General features: G+C 38.2%; 1 protein-coding gene across 1 annotated transcript in view; it reads right to left on the bottom strand.

Annotated features, from left to right (window-relative positions):
* LOC100544241 (ubiquitin-conjugating enzyme E2 E2) overlaps nucleotides 1-19491 on the bottom strand; it is a 208016-nt gene that overhangs the window by 33184 nt on the left and 155341 nt on the right. Inside the window, exon 3 of the mRNA XM_010712860.3 lies at nucleotides 10574-10706. Coding sequence (XP_010711162.1) covers nucleotides 10574-10706 — 133 coding nt within the window. The remainder of the gene's footprint in view (nucleotides 1-10573; nucleotides 10707-19491) is intronic.

The following is a 19491-nucleotide window of genomic DNA, read 5'->3' as shown; positions in this document are numbered from 1 at the left end:
TTTTTTTGAATAAAAGTTCAGGTCAGAAAAATGTGAATTATGGGAAATGATGAAAAATAGAGCTATTTTCTGAAAATTGTAAACGTACTATAAAGAAGCTTTTGAAGGGTAATGATGAGGAACTTATATTCAGTTATAGAAGTAAATAACAACAAACTCATCTGTTTACCTACTGGTGAATGCCAAAACCCTCTGAGTATTGTAAAACAGAATTACACAAATAATAAAAAAAAACCCTTTGTATAGTCTCTAAGAAGAAAATTAGGTTATTTTTCTAAAGGAGGGAGAGAAAATGATTACAGAGAAAAGAAATACGTGTAAAGCTATGACTGGCTTTTCACTGAGTATAAGTTTTAGGACAGAAAGACTGTTTACAAAATTGAAGAAGGACAAAGTAAAATGGAATACAGTTGAGTGACTGGAGACAACTGATTACATACAGGACAAATTACTCCTGGATCTCAGAGTAATTTTGATCACTGGTTTTCCAACATGATCTAGTCTCAGAATCCCTCGCTATCTCAGTTTGGCACCTCATGTTCATATGTTAGATCTAAACCCAAGAAGCCACCATGTCACTTGCAGCAATGAAGGTGACCAAACCTTTGATGAAACTCAGAGGGAGGCATGTAAAAGCACTGCAGCTGTGAAAGGGGCGATTCCGCAAACACACCTCATGCACTTTCAGACCACACTGAATTTGTAGTTCTAAATTGTATCTGGAGGAAGAAATGGTCCTCCATTTCTGCATATCAGCAAATAAGGAATTACAACATGCACTCAGTAACTGCCTTATTAAGCCTGTTTGGATTCAACTCCTATCCCCTGTTCTTCATTCCTCTCACTGAAGCTGGGTGACTGAGCAGGGAAAGATTCAGAGTCCACAGGAGAATAAATGGAAACAAAACTCTTTTGCTTGGCCAACACTGGAAGCAGGATTGAGATCCCAGGGCTCTCATTCCTGCAGTTTTACAAAATTTCCTTTCAAGCTCTTTCATTTCTTACAAGGGTGCAATCCTGCAGTCCTTCTTGAGATGAAACTTCTGTCTTTCGCTAATATTCCCCAGGAGTTCTGTTTTAATAAAACTGTAGTGGCACTACCTGAAGTGGAAGAAGTTGTACTGCATACAGAAAAGGTTATATATATATTAAAAAATACGATGCCCTTTATGATGATGTTCATGGAGCTCAGGAGGGAGTAAGAATTCTCAAGTCGGTTTGTCAGAGTTTATGAGCAATAGATTTGTCTGCTCAAACAGAAAGAATAATAAAAAACAAGAACAGGCCTACACTTTTTAGTCATTTTAGAAAAATACTGTAAAGCAACCTAAGTGAACATTATTTACAGCTTTGAGGGACACAATATCCATGTAATAACCTTTGTATTAATTAGCATCCTTAAATTTCTGACTGGGTGCACTTCATTTTATCTGTGCCAAGCACTGAGGCTGCCTTTCTATGACAGGATGATCCATCTCTGCTTTGCAGCTACAGATTAGTAGCATGCACACAAGCAATTGTTGGGATACTTAATGGATTATCACATCAAGTGCATAATAAATGACTGACCTCATGATGCTCACTGTTTAAAGGGCGAGGTTTAAATATATGCCAAGAGATGAACTTCAGACAGTTCTTAGAAAACTTTAGTGGGCAAAAAATAGCCACGGTTTAATACATCAAAGGAAAACATATGTGATCATCTCTAGCAGGAAATATTAACTCATAATTACTTTTGTTTGACCTACAGAAAAGTCTGATATGCAAACTATTCTGCATTTGCTGCAACAAAATGCATTGTGTGAGACATAGCAAAGAAGTGATCATGATTTAAAAGGCATGTAATAGTATTCATATGAGGGAATTTTTAGCATTTTTGAAAATGAAACAATATGCAATGTGAGTAATTATTCATTATATTCATGGTAATTCTGAAGCTGAGTAACTACTCACCCCATCTCTGGAAAAAATATCAATATGAATAAGCACAGCAATGCTAAACGTGTGCTCTATAGAAATATACTTAGTTTAAACAAATATAATAGCAGAAAACGTGAAGGGGGTTTTACATAATCTCTGATGTACCCAAGAGGGCAAGTAAAAAAAGTTCCTAAACTGAACAGCTTTCTGAAAGCAAAAGAACAGTGTGAGAGAAAAAAAGGAAATGGAAAAAATTGTCCAGGTTAGAGAGATTCAGAATTGAAAAAATATTGTAAGACGCAAAATGTCAAAAGCATTATCTGACAAAGTCAGCGTGAGTTTTATTAAAATGATTTTAGTTTAATCAGTATAATCTTTACTATATTTAGTAACTACATATGGAAATTCAGTAATAAAGTCTGTTTATAGGCAGCAACACTTCTAAGGACTTACTGCCCTTTTAATTTTTACAAAGCAAATCCTCTCTTACATAGAATAAAACACGTAGGCTGTATTGTCCCAGGCACACTTCCTCCCTGAGTTCCCCAAGTGCTCCTTTCCCTCAGAACTGACTTGATTTTGCACCTTTACAGTTTATTCGTCTTCTTTAGTAATAATATAGATAAAACTCCCTTTCACATCTATCTACATGCATCTCTACACATAAAAAAGGACAAGAAAGAGCAATGATGTAAGATGCACTTTCAGTTCATGAGCAGATTTTATGCGGTAGTGAGAACATGTGCAATGTGGCACAATTACATAGCTCCCAAAGTATCCAATAGCCATCCCAGGTCCCCTTTTGAAAGTGAGTTTGACAGGCAACTTGCAAACCATCGCTAAGAAGAAGAAGACAACCCCATAAAATACCTCTGCAGGTACCTGGTATATTCAGCATTTGTAGGAAATAGGAAGAAATTATGAACTTTCTAAGCTTTGAGGAGGGAAAGAATCATAGAATGGCTTGGGTTGGAAGAGATTCCAAGGATCATGAAATTCCAACCCCCCTAGCACAGGCAGGGCGACCAGCTTCCAGAAAGAAGGAAGATCTTTGTTGGTTAGAGCGATTTTCATCCAGACTAAACAAGTAAGTACAAAGTAGTGATATAAATTAATAAATTTAAGAGAGAAATCCATTCATTAGAAGAAATGGCAATTCAACTTGGCAGGTAGTAAAAGAATTCTCAGATATCTGAATTCAAAGGAAATCTTGGAGATTTACATGGTATCGTTCTATCAAATGTCTTTTGCATGTATTGGTAATAAAATATAGTTGTGGATCTCTTCTTCTGCCTAAAGGGTTTCTGCCCTCCATGTCTCCATGATGCTGTCATTTGGGGACACATTGAAGTTTCTGAAGGAGCCACCTGAGTTGACCCACACTGAGCTGAACACTGTGCACTGCCCTATAGGTGCAGCATTGCCTGCAGACACACAGCCTATGGCATACAGGGAGCATTCCAGCAAGTGGTGATGAGGCACGTGGTGTCAGGGATAACAGTGACAGGAAACTGTTGTATTGAAAGGCTGGTCATGTCATGGGAAGGGCAACAGAAGGCAGACTGAAGCCCTGCCTACAACAGAGCTGAAGATATGGTACACAGTGGTGATCAAACAGCCTGGATTTAAGGTGACTGTGAGTTTGGGAGGCTCACATATAAACTGGGTTAATGGAGACAAACGTAAGTGAAAGTATGGGTCTGCCAAGTAAGCTTTGTTTGAGCAATTTAGGCTAGCAATATCAAGGAACTTATTTTTTCTCATCTACCCTTGCAAGTTGGCAAAAGTATCCTTAACAGCCAATCACTTACACACTAACTGTGATAAAGTAGAGTAAAGCTGAGAATAAAAGGAAGTGACCATCGTAGATGACACTGAATTTGTGAAATTAGTACAAAGATTGTACCACAGCAGAAGGATTCTAAATAATATTTTGTGCATAGAGATTAGTGCTATGGCAATTACATATAACAAACTGAAGAGATGTTTAATATTGCCATTAAGATCAGACTCTACACACACTGTATATTATATTTACAAAGGGAAAAGACTTCCCCTGCAGTCTCAGAGTTAATCTAAAACAGCTAAGCTTTCAAATGCTGAGAACAATTTTTCAGTCATTTGATAGACGTATGAGATTTACAGGGAGGAAATGGAGTTTACTGTTATTTTAATTTTGATTTAGAGGTGATTTAGCATACTGCAGCTTTCAAGTCCTGTGAACTATTTTTCAGTCAACAGAGATTAAAGTCCCTAGCAAGATTAATTGTAGAGTTGGGATTAAGAGATTTTATAAATCACTCAAATTAAAAAATAAAGCTAGCAGAGTACTAGGATAATGATAGATATATCCATATTGTATCAGCTACTGCTAAATTGAATTGACACTGTAATAGACTGAACACAGTCAAATATCTGTGTAGAAGTTATTAATGAAGATTATTCTTGATGTAAATGCAGACACCACTGCAGTGACAACTCCTGCGGGGAGTGTGCTCTTGTGGAGTGCTCGTTGTTCTGCAAATACCTGTATGAAAGATTAAGCAAAGATTTCCTGGCCTGGCAGGACACTATGCAGGATGACAGAATTATCACACTTCCTTCAATATTTCTAGCTCCTATAACATTGCATTGTTAATTTGCCACAATGGTTAAACTGTAGAAGACTTCAGGTCAAAAGGTTTGTATACTTATATATAATTGGTTAAATCCAATTGTATGAGCTTTAACAAGTGCCAAGTCCTGCACTTCAGTCACAAAAACCCCGTGTACTGCTACAGGCTTGAAGCAGAGCAGCTGGGAAGCTGCATGGAGGAAAAGGTTCTGGGTGTGTTAGTTGGCAGCTGGCTGAATGTGAGCCAGCAGTATGCCCAGGTGGCCAAGAAAGCCATAGGCATCCTGGCTTGTATCAGAAATAGTGTCGTCAGCAGGAGCAGGGAGGTGATCATCCCTTTGAACTCAGCACTGGTGAAGCCAAACCTTGGGTACTGTGTTCAGTTCTGGACCCCTTACAAGAAAGACACTGAGGCCCTGCAGTGTATCCAGAGAAGGGCAACAAAGCTGTGAGGGAACTGGAGCACAAGGCTTATGGGGAGTGGCTGAGGGAGCTGGGATTGTTCAATCTGGAGAAGAGGAAGCTCAAGGGAGATCTGATCACTGTCTATAGCTGCCTGAAGGTAGTTTGTGGTGAAGCGGGGGTCAGCTTCTTCTCCCAGGTAACAGTGATAGGTCTAGAGGGAATGAATTCAAGTTCTACCAGGGGAGGTTCAGGCTGGATATTAGGAAAAAATTTCTTAGAAAAAGCGGAGAGGCTGCCCAGGGAAGTGGTAGACTGGAAGTCCCTGGCAGTGTTCAAGAATGTAGATGTTGCATTTAGGGACATGGTTCAGTGGGCATTAAGGTGATGGGCTGATGCATTGGACTAGACGGTATTAGAGATCTTTACCAACCTTAATGATTCTGTTATTCTATTTTACTGTTTTATGAGGTCTGCTCCAAAAGTAATCCCTCCTATTTTATTATGTTGGTGACCAATGTCAGAGGCAGATGTTGGTGATATGGCAGTAGAGATTGAACCTTCCCAACAATATTCCCTTACATGTTGTTGCCATGTGACAGATGGCAGCAGAGGGGCACTCTTACAAAATGACATTCATTGATACTTCCCGACTTCCCAAACATTTCTGGAGACCGAAGAGTGGATGTGAGTACAGTAAGGTGGTGCATAGTCCATTTCAGCAGTGGTAACTGTGACAGTGGGTCATCGCTGCTGGTGCAGATTTTTATGAGCGTGTATAATGAGGGCTCTTGTTCATAGCTGGTGAAAATGCATGGTTAAAAGTGATGACTGTGTTGTAAAAATAGTGTCTTGTAGCTGACAATTTGCTCTGTTGAATAGTGTTATTGAGCTCTTTCTATCTGTTGTAGTTTCCATGAAAATAAATGGCAGGCATTACTTTCAGAGAGACCTAAATACACCCACAGAAACACATCCACCTTTTTATGCAAGCTGTATATCCCATCCAAAATCCCGGAGAGGGAGAGACGAAACGAAAGAGAGCTTTCCTCTGTATAAGTCAAGGAGAGAACTGTCTGAATCCATTAAGGAGGAAAGGAAGATAGCAGGAAGAAGAAATCTCAAAGATATTTTCACAATGGGCTGAGGGGTCATTTAAGCATTGGAGAAATGCAAGGTTATTTCTTTGGCAAGCCATCTAAGCACTTTTCTTCATTTCTTTAAGTGGCTGCTCTGAATAGGCCACAGATTTCTTGATTCTAGAACTTGCTGTTCTATGAGGCAGACATCTCATTTCGGGGCTGAAGTGAAGCCTCTTCACCTTATGACCAAGACTGAAATCTCACTAGCATTTGGCCTTTGGCAGAGATCATGTATATATTGTTCAGCATTTTGCAAACCCAGTGTGAGACCTGTGGCACTGCTGTAAGGATGGGGTGGTTCCTCAGTTTGCCCACTTCTTGGCTTGCTCAGCTTATTTCCATGGAGTTACTGAAACTTCCTTGCAGTGGAGGCCAGCCAGGATTTTTAATTGATTGAGGCATCCCAGAAAGCCAAAGCTAATTTGTCCATTCTCAGATGAGTTGTTCTAAAAATCTTATTCTCTGGTTACACAGAGAAATCGAAGTTAGCCTGGGATGGCAAATGGAAGCAAAATGCCATGAGTCCTCAAGGCAAACAGAGCTGAAGGGTCACTGAACTTTGGTTCAGAAAGCTGGGAGTCCAGTTTCAAGGCATGAGACCAAGCTGAAAGACTGAAATAGACTGACTTCAAAGGGGAAAAATAAAAACCATGAAAGCAAATTATGCTCTGACCTACCATGTGGTACCTTCTAGTTTGTTGAAAAGAAAAACTTACTTTGATATTGTGCTTATGGCCGAGCTTTAAAGAGACACTGACATAACAGGTGTCACTACACAGGCAGATAGAAGGGGAAAGACTGAAGGGAAGTCTGATGGCGGTGATGTTTGCATGTACAAAACCATGAACATAAAATGAGACATAGTACAAGGAATAAAGATAAAGGCGAAAAAACTGAAGAAAGTAGGTTAGCTATCTGGAAAAACAAATGAAAATGACTTTGTACATTCCCCTCATTCTCAAAAAGAGGTTGAAGCATCTTTTCTTCATGTGCAAATGTGCCCTCAGATTTTTAATTTTAATTAATATTTTCCCATATGAAGCAGAATTGATCAATATGGTCAGAATAATCATTAACTCTGTTTATGGAAGGAATTTGGATTCTCTAGAAAATATGAAGATCTTTGTATAATACAAAACAAAAAAATGGTTACATCATTTTTTAAAAAATTAGAATAATAAAAAATAAAGTACATTTATCCAGAATTTACTTTCAATATATTAATTTATTTTCTTAGTTTAGAAATTACTTTTCGTTTCCCAACATGCAATTACAAAATGCACATGCATGATAAGAGTATGCGACATCTCAGAATAGATTTGGAAAAGGGCTTGTAGAAACCTTTCTGTAGATTTTAATACTCTTTGGATTAGGCCCTTTAATAACAATAACTATGTGACACAGGCATTTGCCTTTGGAACCTCAAGCTGGGTCAAGTAATCACATTTGGGAAATACAGTTTCTGTTTCTTCCCTGGTCTTCTGTGGTCACATTTTTAGTAGATCAGTTTTGACAGTACTCATTTAAATGTTTCCTTAGTTCATGGTAAAAGAAGGATGAAAGTGGCCCACAGAAATCTCAGGAGGAATGTATGAATTCAATCATAGCAAGAAACACGAATTAATCCTTTTCTGCCATGTACTGACATGGAGGTAACCTTGCCAACAGTTAGGGATACATTTTATGTTCTACTCAGTATGTTCCACAGTTACGTATTTTCTCTCTAGTTTTCTTTCTTGCTTGCTTTCTTTTTTTCTTTTTTAAACTTTTTTGAGCCGTGAAGAGTGGGATATACTTTAAAAAATTCTAAGATTATTTATTCACATAATCTTAATAACAATGATTTTAAAGAGAGTCCCAATATCACAAATCTCGTGGTGAAGCAGAAGAGTTGCCAGCACAGTGATATGGATAGCACTGTACAGTGATGCCTTATGTTATGTTCCACATAACCAGCACTTTTCTTTAGCTAGAAATAAGTGTTTTGAGAACATATTTAGATACCATTTCCTAATGACATTGACTGGCAGCAGCTACCTTATGACTGTCATAGTCATCTTTCCACACTGTTTTATTCAATGGACTTCCCAGACTATTTAACCTGTGAATCAATTTCACAAGATCTGAAAAAAATGTGTAATGAAGTAGCAACAGTTTAAGATTTCTTACAGTGGGATTGAAAATAGGGGTTATTTATGACAGTGGCTCAAGTGAATAGAATAAGAATCTATGTGTACAAAATACACTAGTGAAATATTAGTTCTATCTGACACAGTAGTCCCCTGTGCACATGTACTCATTACTTTCTTATTGATAACAATTTCTCTCACCATAAATACTGCCCTTCTAGTAATACAATATGGCATCATCAGCTATCTTGTTCTTTATCAAGCAATACATTTTCATATGATTTATATGCACACATTTTTCACAATGACAATTGGCTTCAGGATAAAGACAGACAAAAAATGTATTAAAAAGCAGAGTAAGAACTGCCACTTTGCTTGATATTTCATTAATAAGCAATGCACAGCTCCACTATTTGTGTCTGAAAATAATACACTTGCCAAACACAACTGAGGGTGGACTGGAAAAGTCTTTGTCTCGTGGAGAAGCAGCAAACTGGACTATTACATTCTATTTTAAAAGGATGCTGTTGTATACATTGCCTAAAATTCAACAGATTCAACAAAAAGAAGGAGAAAATATAACCCTGCAACCTGCTTTTCAGATTTAATTCTTGATATATCTGGTTTGGATCATTGTGAGAGCTTCATGTTCTGTTTTATACTCAAGAAATCCATTCAGTGGATATGCCTACACCCACTAAACAAATATACTCAAAAAATAAATAGGAGGAAAGTAAGGAGAAGAGAGCATTGCCTGAGTTCAGTGTTCCATGCTTTAATTGACTGACAGAAGCCTCCAGTTATAAAGTTTTAACGTTTTTCTTCATTGCACAATCACAATTATTTAAATCAGAAAATTTGTGGTCAACATAGATTACAACTCCTGTAGTATTTGTCTGTGATCTTAAAGTTTCTCTAAACTGGAACACTAGAAATGGGAAACAAAGTTAAGTCATCTCTACCTGCTATGGCGTTTTGTCCCATCTTTAGGGCACTGATTGGGAAAGTGCAGTTTGAAGAATGACAAGAATTTTGAACTCATCTCTTGCTCTTTTTTTAACACTTTTTTTCTGATAATAATGTAAACTACTATAAACATTACTATTGCTGCATTAAAATTGTATTTGCAAGTGCTCCTCTTTAAACATATTACAGCAACCAAATAGGGATCAACTTATCTTTCACTGCAATCTCATCTATTATAGGCAAACATGGTATCTCAAACCTTTCACTTCTGTGTCAAAAACAGGGAAGCATTTTTGCTTCCACAACTCTTATGGGGACCTGTTCCAAAACCTCACTGTTCACACTTGGAAGGTGGAAAATTAACTTATTTTCACTTTGTTTTATAATACACAGGCCCATCAATTTCTTTAATTCTATTAACAACCTTGCTGGGTAAATTTTAAAGTTTCTCCTTATGCTAGTGAATACGGGTGTTAGGAATTGCAGTCAGTCTTCCAGATGAAGTCTTACAAGTGTCTTGTGTATAATGCCAGCAATTCCTTATCTCTATAGGAAATGTCAGATGATGCATCTTAGGAATCTATTTGCTTCTTTTTTCAGATGCACTAGACTGGTGGTTTGCAATAATCCTGTGATCAACCAAAATATCCCATTCTGACATCCTCTCTCAACAGTTATTATAGTGACATTTTACACTACTGCTCTTCATCCCATTTTTGTTTCTGTGGTCTTCAAAACCACTAGATATTTCCTGTATGAAATTCTAAGCCTTCCCTGTCATGGTAATGATCTGCCAGCTTCATATTATTGGAAGAGCTTTACGTTTTGTGGTTAGCATCATTATTGACAGCATTAGAAAACAAATCTGTAAGGAATTCTGTTAGTTCTTGACTTTCTATCCAATTTCTTGTCTTTGCTGACATATTTCCAAAGCCTTCCAGAAAGCCAACACAAAGCAATTAAATTTTTGCAATGAGTAGGTTAGTCTGCATCTGGAGAAGTAATTTGTATGAGGTAGCACAAAAGGTGCATATTTTGTCAGACTGCCACAGACCCGTGGTGAATGATATGGGTCAACTGGAAAGATTCTTCAGCTGCTTCCAAAAGATGCAACTCAAATATAATTACCTTCATAGTCGAAACAAATCCAAATCAAACAAATAACTGCTGGAAATTATACAACAATTTGCTAAATAAATCCATATCTATCCAACTGTACCAGAGACATGCAAGCAAATTTTAGGCAATCATTTAAATTCTTTCCATCAAAATACTCTGTTTAAATATTCATTATTGCCTTGAAAGTTTTATATTTTATCCTACAACATTATACCAATACAGATGTTAAAAATATCACAAAGAGAGGACTCCTATCAGACTTTTAATATCCTCCTACTAACCTTAGGTGGTTTAAAAGGATAGTCCGGTGAAAAGGTAATGTCAAGGAAGAAAACTCCACCTTCATATACTGACCCTGGAGGTCCCAGTATAGTTGACCTCCATTCATAAATGTTGTCTCCTTTGGGTCCAGCACTAAAATAGAAAACAACAACAAAAAAATAACATAATAACCACATACAATTAAGAAAATACTGCATCAATTACACTCTACTAGTAGTAGTGCTGGATTTGCAGCAATGCTGTGGGTTGAAAATTGAGTACTGTAGTTGATTACTGTAGTTAGTCCTGCATGACACATCTTACTGGTGTTCTGAGCTCTGTCAGTGAAGTGATATATTCAGCCAGGAAGAAGTATTAAAATCACATTAGAAATTATTCAAATAAGCACAGAAAAATTCCTGACGGTCTTATCTCAAATATTCTAGTGGGCAGATGTGAAGTATTTACTGTACAAGGATACAGAGACTTTGCTGAGATGCGTTGTCACCATCTTGCCTCACAAGCCATCCTATTTTCATCTACCTTCTCATCCACCTACCTCATCAGTAGCAGCGTAATTACACACATTATACAGCACATACTGTACTAATGACAGCGTGGTACAAATGACCTTGCAGCTGCACTTTCTAAGTTACTATCCTAAGGACTCCTGTCACTAATACAGAAAGCTGCTTTAGTTGGCAATTTTTATGCTATCTTAAGAAGTCATAAACAAGAAGCAGGTTCAACTGCTTCTTGGATTATGTTAATTCAAAGTTCTCACTTAAAAACACTGTACTGAAACAATATTTAAAATCTACGAGAAATGGTTCTATACATGAAACAAGAAAAATCTCTTATCTACACACTCAATGCTTGGAAAAAGCAAATTAAAAAAACTAATGAATTTGTTTGGCGTTACTATTCCAAAAGCTTATATAGCATTTTTTCATACAACATAATGCTTATCCACAGAAAGATGTATTTTACCCAGAGTGGCCTCTTAAGATACATGAAGATTTCTTTTTAGTTCACAGCCTGCTGATACAAGTCATTGAAACAGGACATGAATTTTAATTAGGATCAGTTGGGATGGGAACTTGTGAATATCTGATTAATATTTTTCAAAGGAATGCAGCATTGGTAGATTTTTCAAATAAGTGACGTGGTATTGTCTTAAGGCATTTCTTGTGAAACTATTCTTGTTATATTTGCAATAAAGATTTCCACAGTATGCAAGGGTTAGTGAAATAACCCTGCACACAGAACAGATGAAAACTCTTGGCTATGCTCCATGCCTCACAATGTACCCAAGGCATACAATTATTATACGACATCATGTCATGTTCACTACTCAACTATTCATTTTGTTCGCTGAAAGTTAATAAAACCCTCTTTCACCTGAAATTCCTTGGACTCCCTTCATTAAAACTTCTGACTGCATGATTCCCTTCATACAATGCAGTGCCTTAGTGTGGCATAGTTCATTAGTCATGGTACCTACATCAATTTTCTCTAATAGCTGTTAATGCTTCTTGGCTTTCTAAACTATGTGCTTTCTTAACAAAAATGGGTTACAGAGAATATAACATTATGGAACATTAATTAGCTATCAGCCATAGTAACACAACTAACAATTGTTTTAAAGATAAAATCTGGCTTTTAAAATGTCACAGTAGCAAAGTGTTGACTGTTTGCCAGCCATCCATCCATCCATCCACCCACCCACCCATCCATATTTCACAGTGTCTGCAATACATCAAGTTGCTAGCTGCCAAACAAATTTAATTTACCCAGTTCTCAGTTTGCATTAACCTTTGAATAATAAAGCACAGCTGAGACTGCTCTAAGAAACAAACCAGAAAATGAATAATTAAAAACACCTCCACTGCCTTTAGAAAGACCAATGCCGAGTCAACAGGGAAGGTTTAATTGTGACTGAACTAAGCATTAAGGGGCTAATTGAACTCTTTATAAACCCAAACGAATGTGGGACTACATCAGTGCTATGGTATACAAGGTTCACAGAAAGTAAAGACTTAAAAAAAAAAAATATCAGGCAATTAGTTCAAATAGAGAGAGGTAAGAAGCAGGGGCAGCCTAAATCTTACATGAAAAAAGTCTCTAATACATGAAGGAAATCCTTTCTCATTTTCTGCAGAAAAATGTTCTAATACTTGGAGAAGAAATGACTCAGTTGATGCCAGCAGGTTAAAATGGAAGTGATATAAATGTCAATCCCTGAGAAACAGTTGAAAAAAGCTAGTAACAAAAGCAAGCCCTGTCTTTATTAGAGCTTACATAGCCAGCAGAGGATGGCTGGGCTTTTTTTGGGTTTGAGCAAGGCTCACTTTTTTGTTCAAAACTTCCTCTGATAGTGGCAGTTTCATAATGTATATTATTTTTATTTGTTTTGCCTGTTTATTTAATTGCATTAACATTTGAAATGAGCATTCATTAATTAAAATAGTTGGAAAATGCTCCATCTGCCAGTTGAACTGTTTCAGCACATCCAGCTACAAACCCAGCCTGATCACATTCTGAGGATGCTGATTAACATTAATTGAAGGTTTTCTTTGCAAATGAGAGATGAAGCTTTATTAAGCATTTTTATTAATTCGAAGAATAGCTGGAATTGTATGGAGTGTGGGTAGATTGCTGTTATCAATGTTGCCTGTTGGAGGGCTTGCTGGCAGCAAGGCCATTCAGCTCATGTAAAATACAGATTCATGTGCACAGTCAACAGCTGGTACTGAGGGCAACAGCATGCACAAGCATAACGTTTTTTCCCTTGCACATTAATAATACAACAAGTTTGACAGGTGTATTATCTTTGTTTCCTTTCTCTCCTAATTGTTAAGCCTTTTATTTATCCACATTATTGGCAACAAGCACTGCGACTCATCAGGCTTCACCAGAGAAAATTCCCATATGTGCAAGACCTCAGCCAGGGCCTGATTCTATAAGGTTTACAATGCAAGAGGATTTAATTGCCCTTCTCTCTACATGGATATTTGCCCAGCACACTGAAGCCCAAATGGTTTACATTCACTGTGATTTATATTCTGACTCTATTAGTGTTACTGGCAACTGAACCACAGATCTCAAAGAAAGTAAGCTAAACATCTCAGTGCCTGTAGTCCTGTCATCTTTGGGAGGACAGATTCGGATGTACACCTGCTCAGCAAAGGGCAGACTAACTGCCTTGAACTGAGCTGACCCCAGACAAGGCATGTAAGAGATGGCACTCCTAGTGCTTCCAGTGTTATCTCCTAGCGGCAGAGGGCTGAGGGGTTGCAGCTGGGCAGGAAGACTCTTGAGGCTTCAAGTTACCAAGGCTCATCAAAAGGCAGCTCCCCTCTGCCATTATTTCCTACAGAACAACGCCTGTTCCACGTGCCTGGAGCTGAGGGTGGCTGTATGTGGAGCCCCTTTTGGCATGGCAGCAGCATGAGTGTGTGATATTCAGGAGAAAGAAGTCAATAAAATTATCTCCTTTTACTCCACTTTCCTTTGCCTCTGCCTGTATCTGTCCGTTCTGTTTCTGCTTCCAACATATGTACTTGCAAATGAAATGTATGCACTCAATTGCAGTTAGTTGCAAAATAATTTAAATGCTGCTATAACTGAATTCATTTTGCTTTAAATACACTTAATGTGCTGAGTGTTTTCCATTCCCTCAAGATGTTTTAGGCAGGCAGTCACTTGAAAGTAGTGCAGCTAAAAACTGCTTGTCCAGTACAATGAATCAAAAATCCCAGGCTTTCCCTGCATTTAGAACATACTAAAATACTCATCCTAAAATGATGTTGAAGGGCTGTGTGTAAGCAACAGCTTGTATGAGACATACCAGATGAAAACTTATCTGGAGAAGTTAGAAAAGTACCGTTGACTTTCAGTTTTATCAGAGCTGATTTTCCATTGCCAGAGTATAATTCAAAACAGTGAAAATACAGAAGGTCAAAGAAATAATGGTATCCCACATGTTTATCAAGTAGCCATATGGAATAAGTTAGTCAAAATAATATTATTTTCTAATCTAAGTTAAGTTTCTCGACGAGGGATCACATGCCTCCCCAGTGTCTATAATGAGGTAGCATAACCTCATGCTGTGTTTCTGGTGAAGTGGAAAATGAGGACCAATCCAATGTCTTCCTTTGCACTCTTTGTCTCTAATCTTGTGGGAATCTACTTTTACAGTGTAGCTGCACTCTTTAGCACAAGGGCAAGGCAAGCCTGTAGCACAAGAAGTAACTTCAGTTTGCTTCCTACCTCTGATGTTTGAATGGTGGGTGAAGGGAGGCCATCAGGCCAAATAAAACAGGAAAGCAGGATGGCTGAGAATCCTTCCCATTCCTCAGTACTCAGAAGGAACTGGAAAGGGTCTTCCTGACTGGCTGAAGTTAAGTTCATTTTTATCCTCTTCCTTTAGAATAGAGTGGAACCAGTCTGTTATACTTTGTCCATGTTAACTTATGTTCTTTGATATTCTCTATGGTAATTCATCTTTGTCTAATGTGAACTGCATCAGCACATAGAAACAAACCTCAGAACTGGGGTTCCCCTGCATGAAGTGCAGTCCGTGGTGTACACAGACCCTCTCAACTATCTTTGGTAACATATGGCAGTAGCAGAAGACCCTATGTAATATCTACTATATAAGCAATTTCCCTCTGAGGAGAGCTCACCACACAATCATTTCCCCTTGCAAGACATACAGCACAATTTCTTGCAGTCCTGTTTCGTGCACATCTAAAGTCATGCTGGAGTTGATTCTGCCTCTAGCAGTCTCAGTGAATGCTTTTGAGAAGCCACTTGTCCTGAGGGCAAAATGGATACAAAAGTACTGGGAGATTGGCAAAATAATTTAAGAGCGCAGCTGGTGGGAAAAGAGGATGAATGTGACAAAACAGAAGACTGCAGATTCAGCTCTCAGTGAAGATACATCTCCTGAGAAACTCAGATGAAGCCTCATTAAAACAATCCCAGTACGTAGCCCTGCTCTCTGTTTTGAATGCTGTGCTAAGCAAAAGCATTTCTTTGGTCTGTACCACAATGCAGGGCTGTCCCTGGGCCAAGTATTAGCAGTGGGGCTCTGTGGCTGCTGGATAACCTAGGAAGAAGTAAATCAGCAGAAGGCATACTGAAGACATCAATACCTGACCCATGGGCATGGGCATACCCAGCTCAGGCCTATGCAACAAGATGCAAAAACAGTAGAGTTGAGAAGTGCTGGCATCATGCCCTCACAAGCAGCTGTGGTCCTCAGCCCTCCTTTCCCACTGCTGTTTCTTTGGCAGTGTCAGTAGCACCGGTCATCTACTCTCTTCCCAGTTTCCTCTTCTCTCTATTTTCCACTCCCACTCAGGTTTTCATCCCCTCCTCTTCCTCTTACTGACAATTCTTCCTGTATTTTCTAGTTTCTCTTTGAGTGTGCTGTCTCTCCCTGCTCGCTGCATGATAAGAAGTCATTGTTCCTTCCTCATGGAAGATGCTTCTTCCTTTCAGATTCATGCAGATCTCCTTCCCCATAAGCACTCCTTTTTCTCTTACCCACAGTCATCAACACATCCTGCTATTTTTTTTTGTCTTTCTCCAGAAAGAAGGAGGGGATTGGAAATGGTGCAAGGGAATTTTATTTCAGTAAAGCAGTTACTCTTTTTGTTCTACTCTTTCTCCATTGCCTTTCTTCTGAGACATACAAAATGAAGAGCAAGTAGAGCAGGTGCTGCAGTAACAGTGGGGTAGGGAAGGGAAAGGAGACACAGCCGCCTACCTAAATGCTCCAGTGATACCAGTAGGTGCTTTTATAAATGTATACAATAAACAGTTGCCGCAGCAGCCAAGGGAATACATTTCTACAAAACAAAAAGTAAGAGATAAGCAGTGAGCACTGAGACTGCCTGTGGCAGTGGACACAGTTGTATGGTTAATAACATCTCTGCTATGAATAAAATTAGTAGGCTAGCAGTGAAATCCTAGCAGTAAAATCAAAGAACAATTAAAGAAATAAGGCCCTTCAGTATTAGAGGGAAGCACTGTACTTTGGCTATAGCATTCATGACCTAAACCCTCATCAAGAGACAAACCTTTCCCAAATTTGTACCTTTAGAATGCATGACTTCTTTTTACTAGATCTCATCTGTAGTGCAAAACCTTGTTTTTCCATAATCTACATAGGTCACTGCAAAAGTAACGCCTCCTATTTATTTCCATGGAAACTACAACAAAAAGTACGATAACAGTATGAAAGAGAAAATTGTCAGCTACGAAGCACCATTTTTCACATATAGTCACCACCATTAGCCAAGTCTGTGGATGAGTTGATAGAGAGACTCCCTTTAGTGATGTGACAGCTACGCATGGCCATCCAGAATGTGACTTGTTTCATGCCACTGCTGAAATACACCACCGACCGCCTCACTGTGCTCTCATCCACTATATGGTCTCCATAAACATTCAGCAAGCATCGATGGATGTTAGTGGGTGCCATGTTTTCTGCATGGAGGAATTCAGTTACACACCTTTGCTTCACACATGTCAGACTGTGCCTCTGCTGCCATTTGTCATGTAGCAACAGAATGTAACAGAATGTTGATGAGAAGGTTCAACCTCTACTTCATACAATCAAAATCCACCTTCAACGTCATGGCCAACATAATAAAAGAGGAGGTATTATTTTTGGAGCAGTACATGTATAACAGTGAAGCTTGGGTCTATGCTATATCTGCTATTTGGTCAACCTGCCATACTACTGGAAATTTGAGTATGTTGGTATATCAAAATAATTAGATGAGGTAAGTACCATTTTGGGGTATACATCTTTCATGAGACTTATTTATTCATAATGGAAACTGAAGGTGAAGCAACTGGGCCACTAGACATTCAGAAAGGCTTTAGCAGAAAGAGATTTTAGATAAATCCCTCTTACCACTCAGCTTCCACAACAGTGAGAAAATTCACTGTAATTCATTGAAAACCTGGCTCAGATCCTCTCCCTGTTCTTCCAGTTTTGTGATTAAAGCCATTTTTCCATAAGAAACTTAGAAGAAAAAATATTACTTTGAGGCAAGCATTAAGAGAAGGAGGATATTAAGATATTTTTCTAACTCATGCTACAATCCTTTCAAAATGGTTATATCCTGATTTCATCAAATGCTTTTTATTGAAGTCAGTTAACATTTCCATCTACACTTTGGAACCAATGTGTTCGTGGTAAATGTGTCTGGAAGGACACCTACGACAGCAGATCCCAATGAGCTGTTAGAGGTGCAGCAATATATTACTGGGTAATGCTAGATATTATTTCATATACTTATTGAGAGCAATTGAATTCTGTACAATATGGCACTGTCTCACTGTCAGCCTCCTCTAGCTTTAGCAGGATGTTTCTTAGGGGTACATTTATCACCAAAAGCAATTCTCAGTTTAACTTTGGGGCTTCCAGACACTTTCTTTCTTGCAAGAAACCTGTGGCTCAGTGTGCCTGAAGATAGTATGAGGCAGTTTTTTTTTTTTCTTGTGATTAAACTTTTCTGCTTGCCTGCCACTGGAGCCATTAAAAATTATTAAGGGAACCTGAAACACAGGTTCCCTCCTGCTGAAGCTGTGTTGTGTTTAAAATTCATGAGTTTTGGCCACAGTAAAAATAACAAGTAGATTAAGAACAAAGCAAATGTCACTTTATTATTCACTACTAAGTAACAACACTGAAAAGTATTAAAGTATCCCAGCACTTTTGCAGACTGGTATTATTCCAAAAGTACTGCAGTGCTGTTATCCTCTAAAGCCCTGTCTTCAGAGCGTTCCTGAGACAGACACCATCATGAAGAGAACTGGTTCTTAATGCACAAAGCAGTTATTTATATTACAGTATCTACAGCAATTTATTCATTGCAAACACCATTACACAGTGTATGATCACAGCATGCTGAGTATTCACAATGAGATTTTAAAAATGGCAATTTTGTTAAGTATTCTCCACTTCGTTCAGCTGAACAAAATTTTCATAAAACCTTTCACAGAAGGCTTTCCTTGTTCAGCACCGGAAACAATGATTTGCCTCCCATGACACATCTACGGGTTCAATTCCCTTTTGCCATGTTTTCTCTTTTTCCTTTCAAAGTAAGATCACTAACTGCAGTTCCAGATCCTCTATACCAATAGAAATGAACAGTATAGTTTAAATAAAATATTTATTGGCCTGATTTGCCTCTAATTTGCCTCTGCAGTAAATTATATCAGGAGTGGCTTGTAGTCATATTTTAGCTAAAGAGGAAAACAACTAACCAGGAATGAAAACCATTACAAATAAATGAAAAGACATTCCTGGGACCTTTTAACATGACCTCCAATCTTGCAGCTTGCCAGGTGATATTATTTCCTTGTAGCTCCCAATTTGCTTTTCCCTGAGGTTTTCTTTTTTTTCCCAATATGATAATTTATTTTCAAAATTGTAAGTAGTTTTTAATTTCACAACATTTCCCCTTACCCACACCGGCTGTAGTTTTGCATTCTATTTTTACCAAATAAACAGCAAACATGTCACAAAGCAGTGCGGTGGCACCATCAGGCATTATATTCATAAATTCTAAATCTAATTTAAAGGGATGAAGTGATTGAGTATGGACAGATAGTACAGAAACCCCATAGCAGCCAGAAGATTTAAGAGGTGCAGTGTGGAAGAAAGCATTCTTTAGAACAGCACTTCAGTTTCTGTGGAAACCTTAAAGGCAGCACAGAGGAGGAGAGGTAGAAGGGCTAAGGCAGCTCGTCTCCAACAGATGAGAAAGACTCGTAATTTATACGTACAGTACATTCAAGGCTTTGGATATGAAATCCATTTGATTTGTTGATTTGATCATTTATATAAAAATGATCCTGAACTCCTGCTCTTCATTGGAAATTATGAAAAATGGAAAAAGCTCACACATGCAAT

The sequence above is a fragment of the Meleagris gallopavo genome, chromosome 6 (assembly GCF_000146605.3).
Source record: "Meleagris gallopavo isolate NT-WF06-2002-E0010 breed Aviagen turkey brand Nicholas breeding stock chromosome 6, Turkey_5.1, whole genome shotgun sequence".
In the NCBI taxonomy this organism is placed as follows: domain Eukaryota; kingdom Metazoa; phylum Chordata; class Aves; order Galliformes; family Phasianidae; genus Meleagris; species Meleagris gallopavo.
This window is presented reverse-complemented; position numbering and strand designations above follow the sequence as displayed.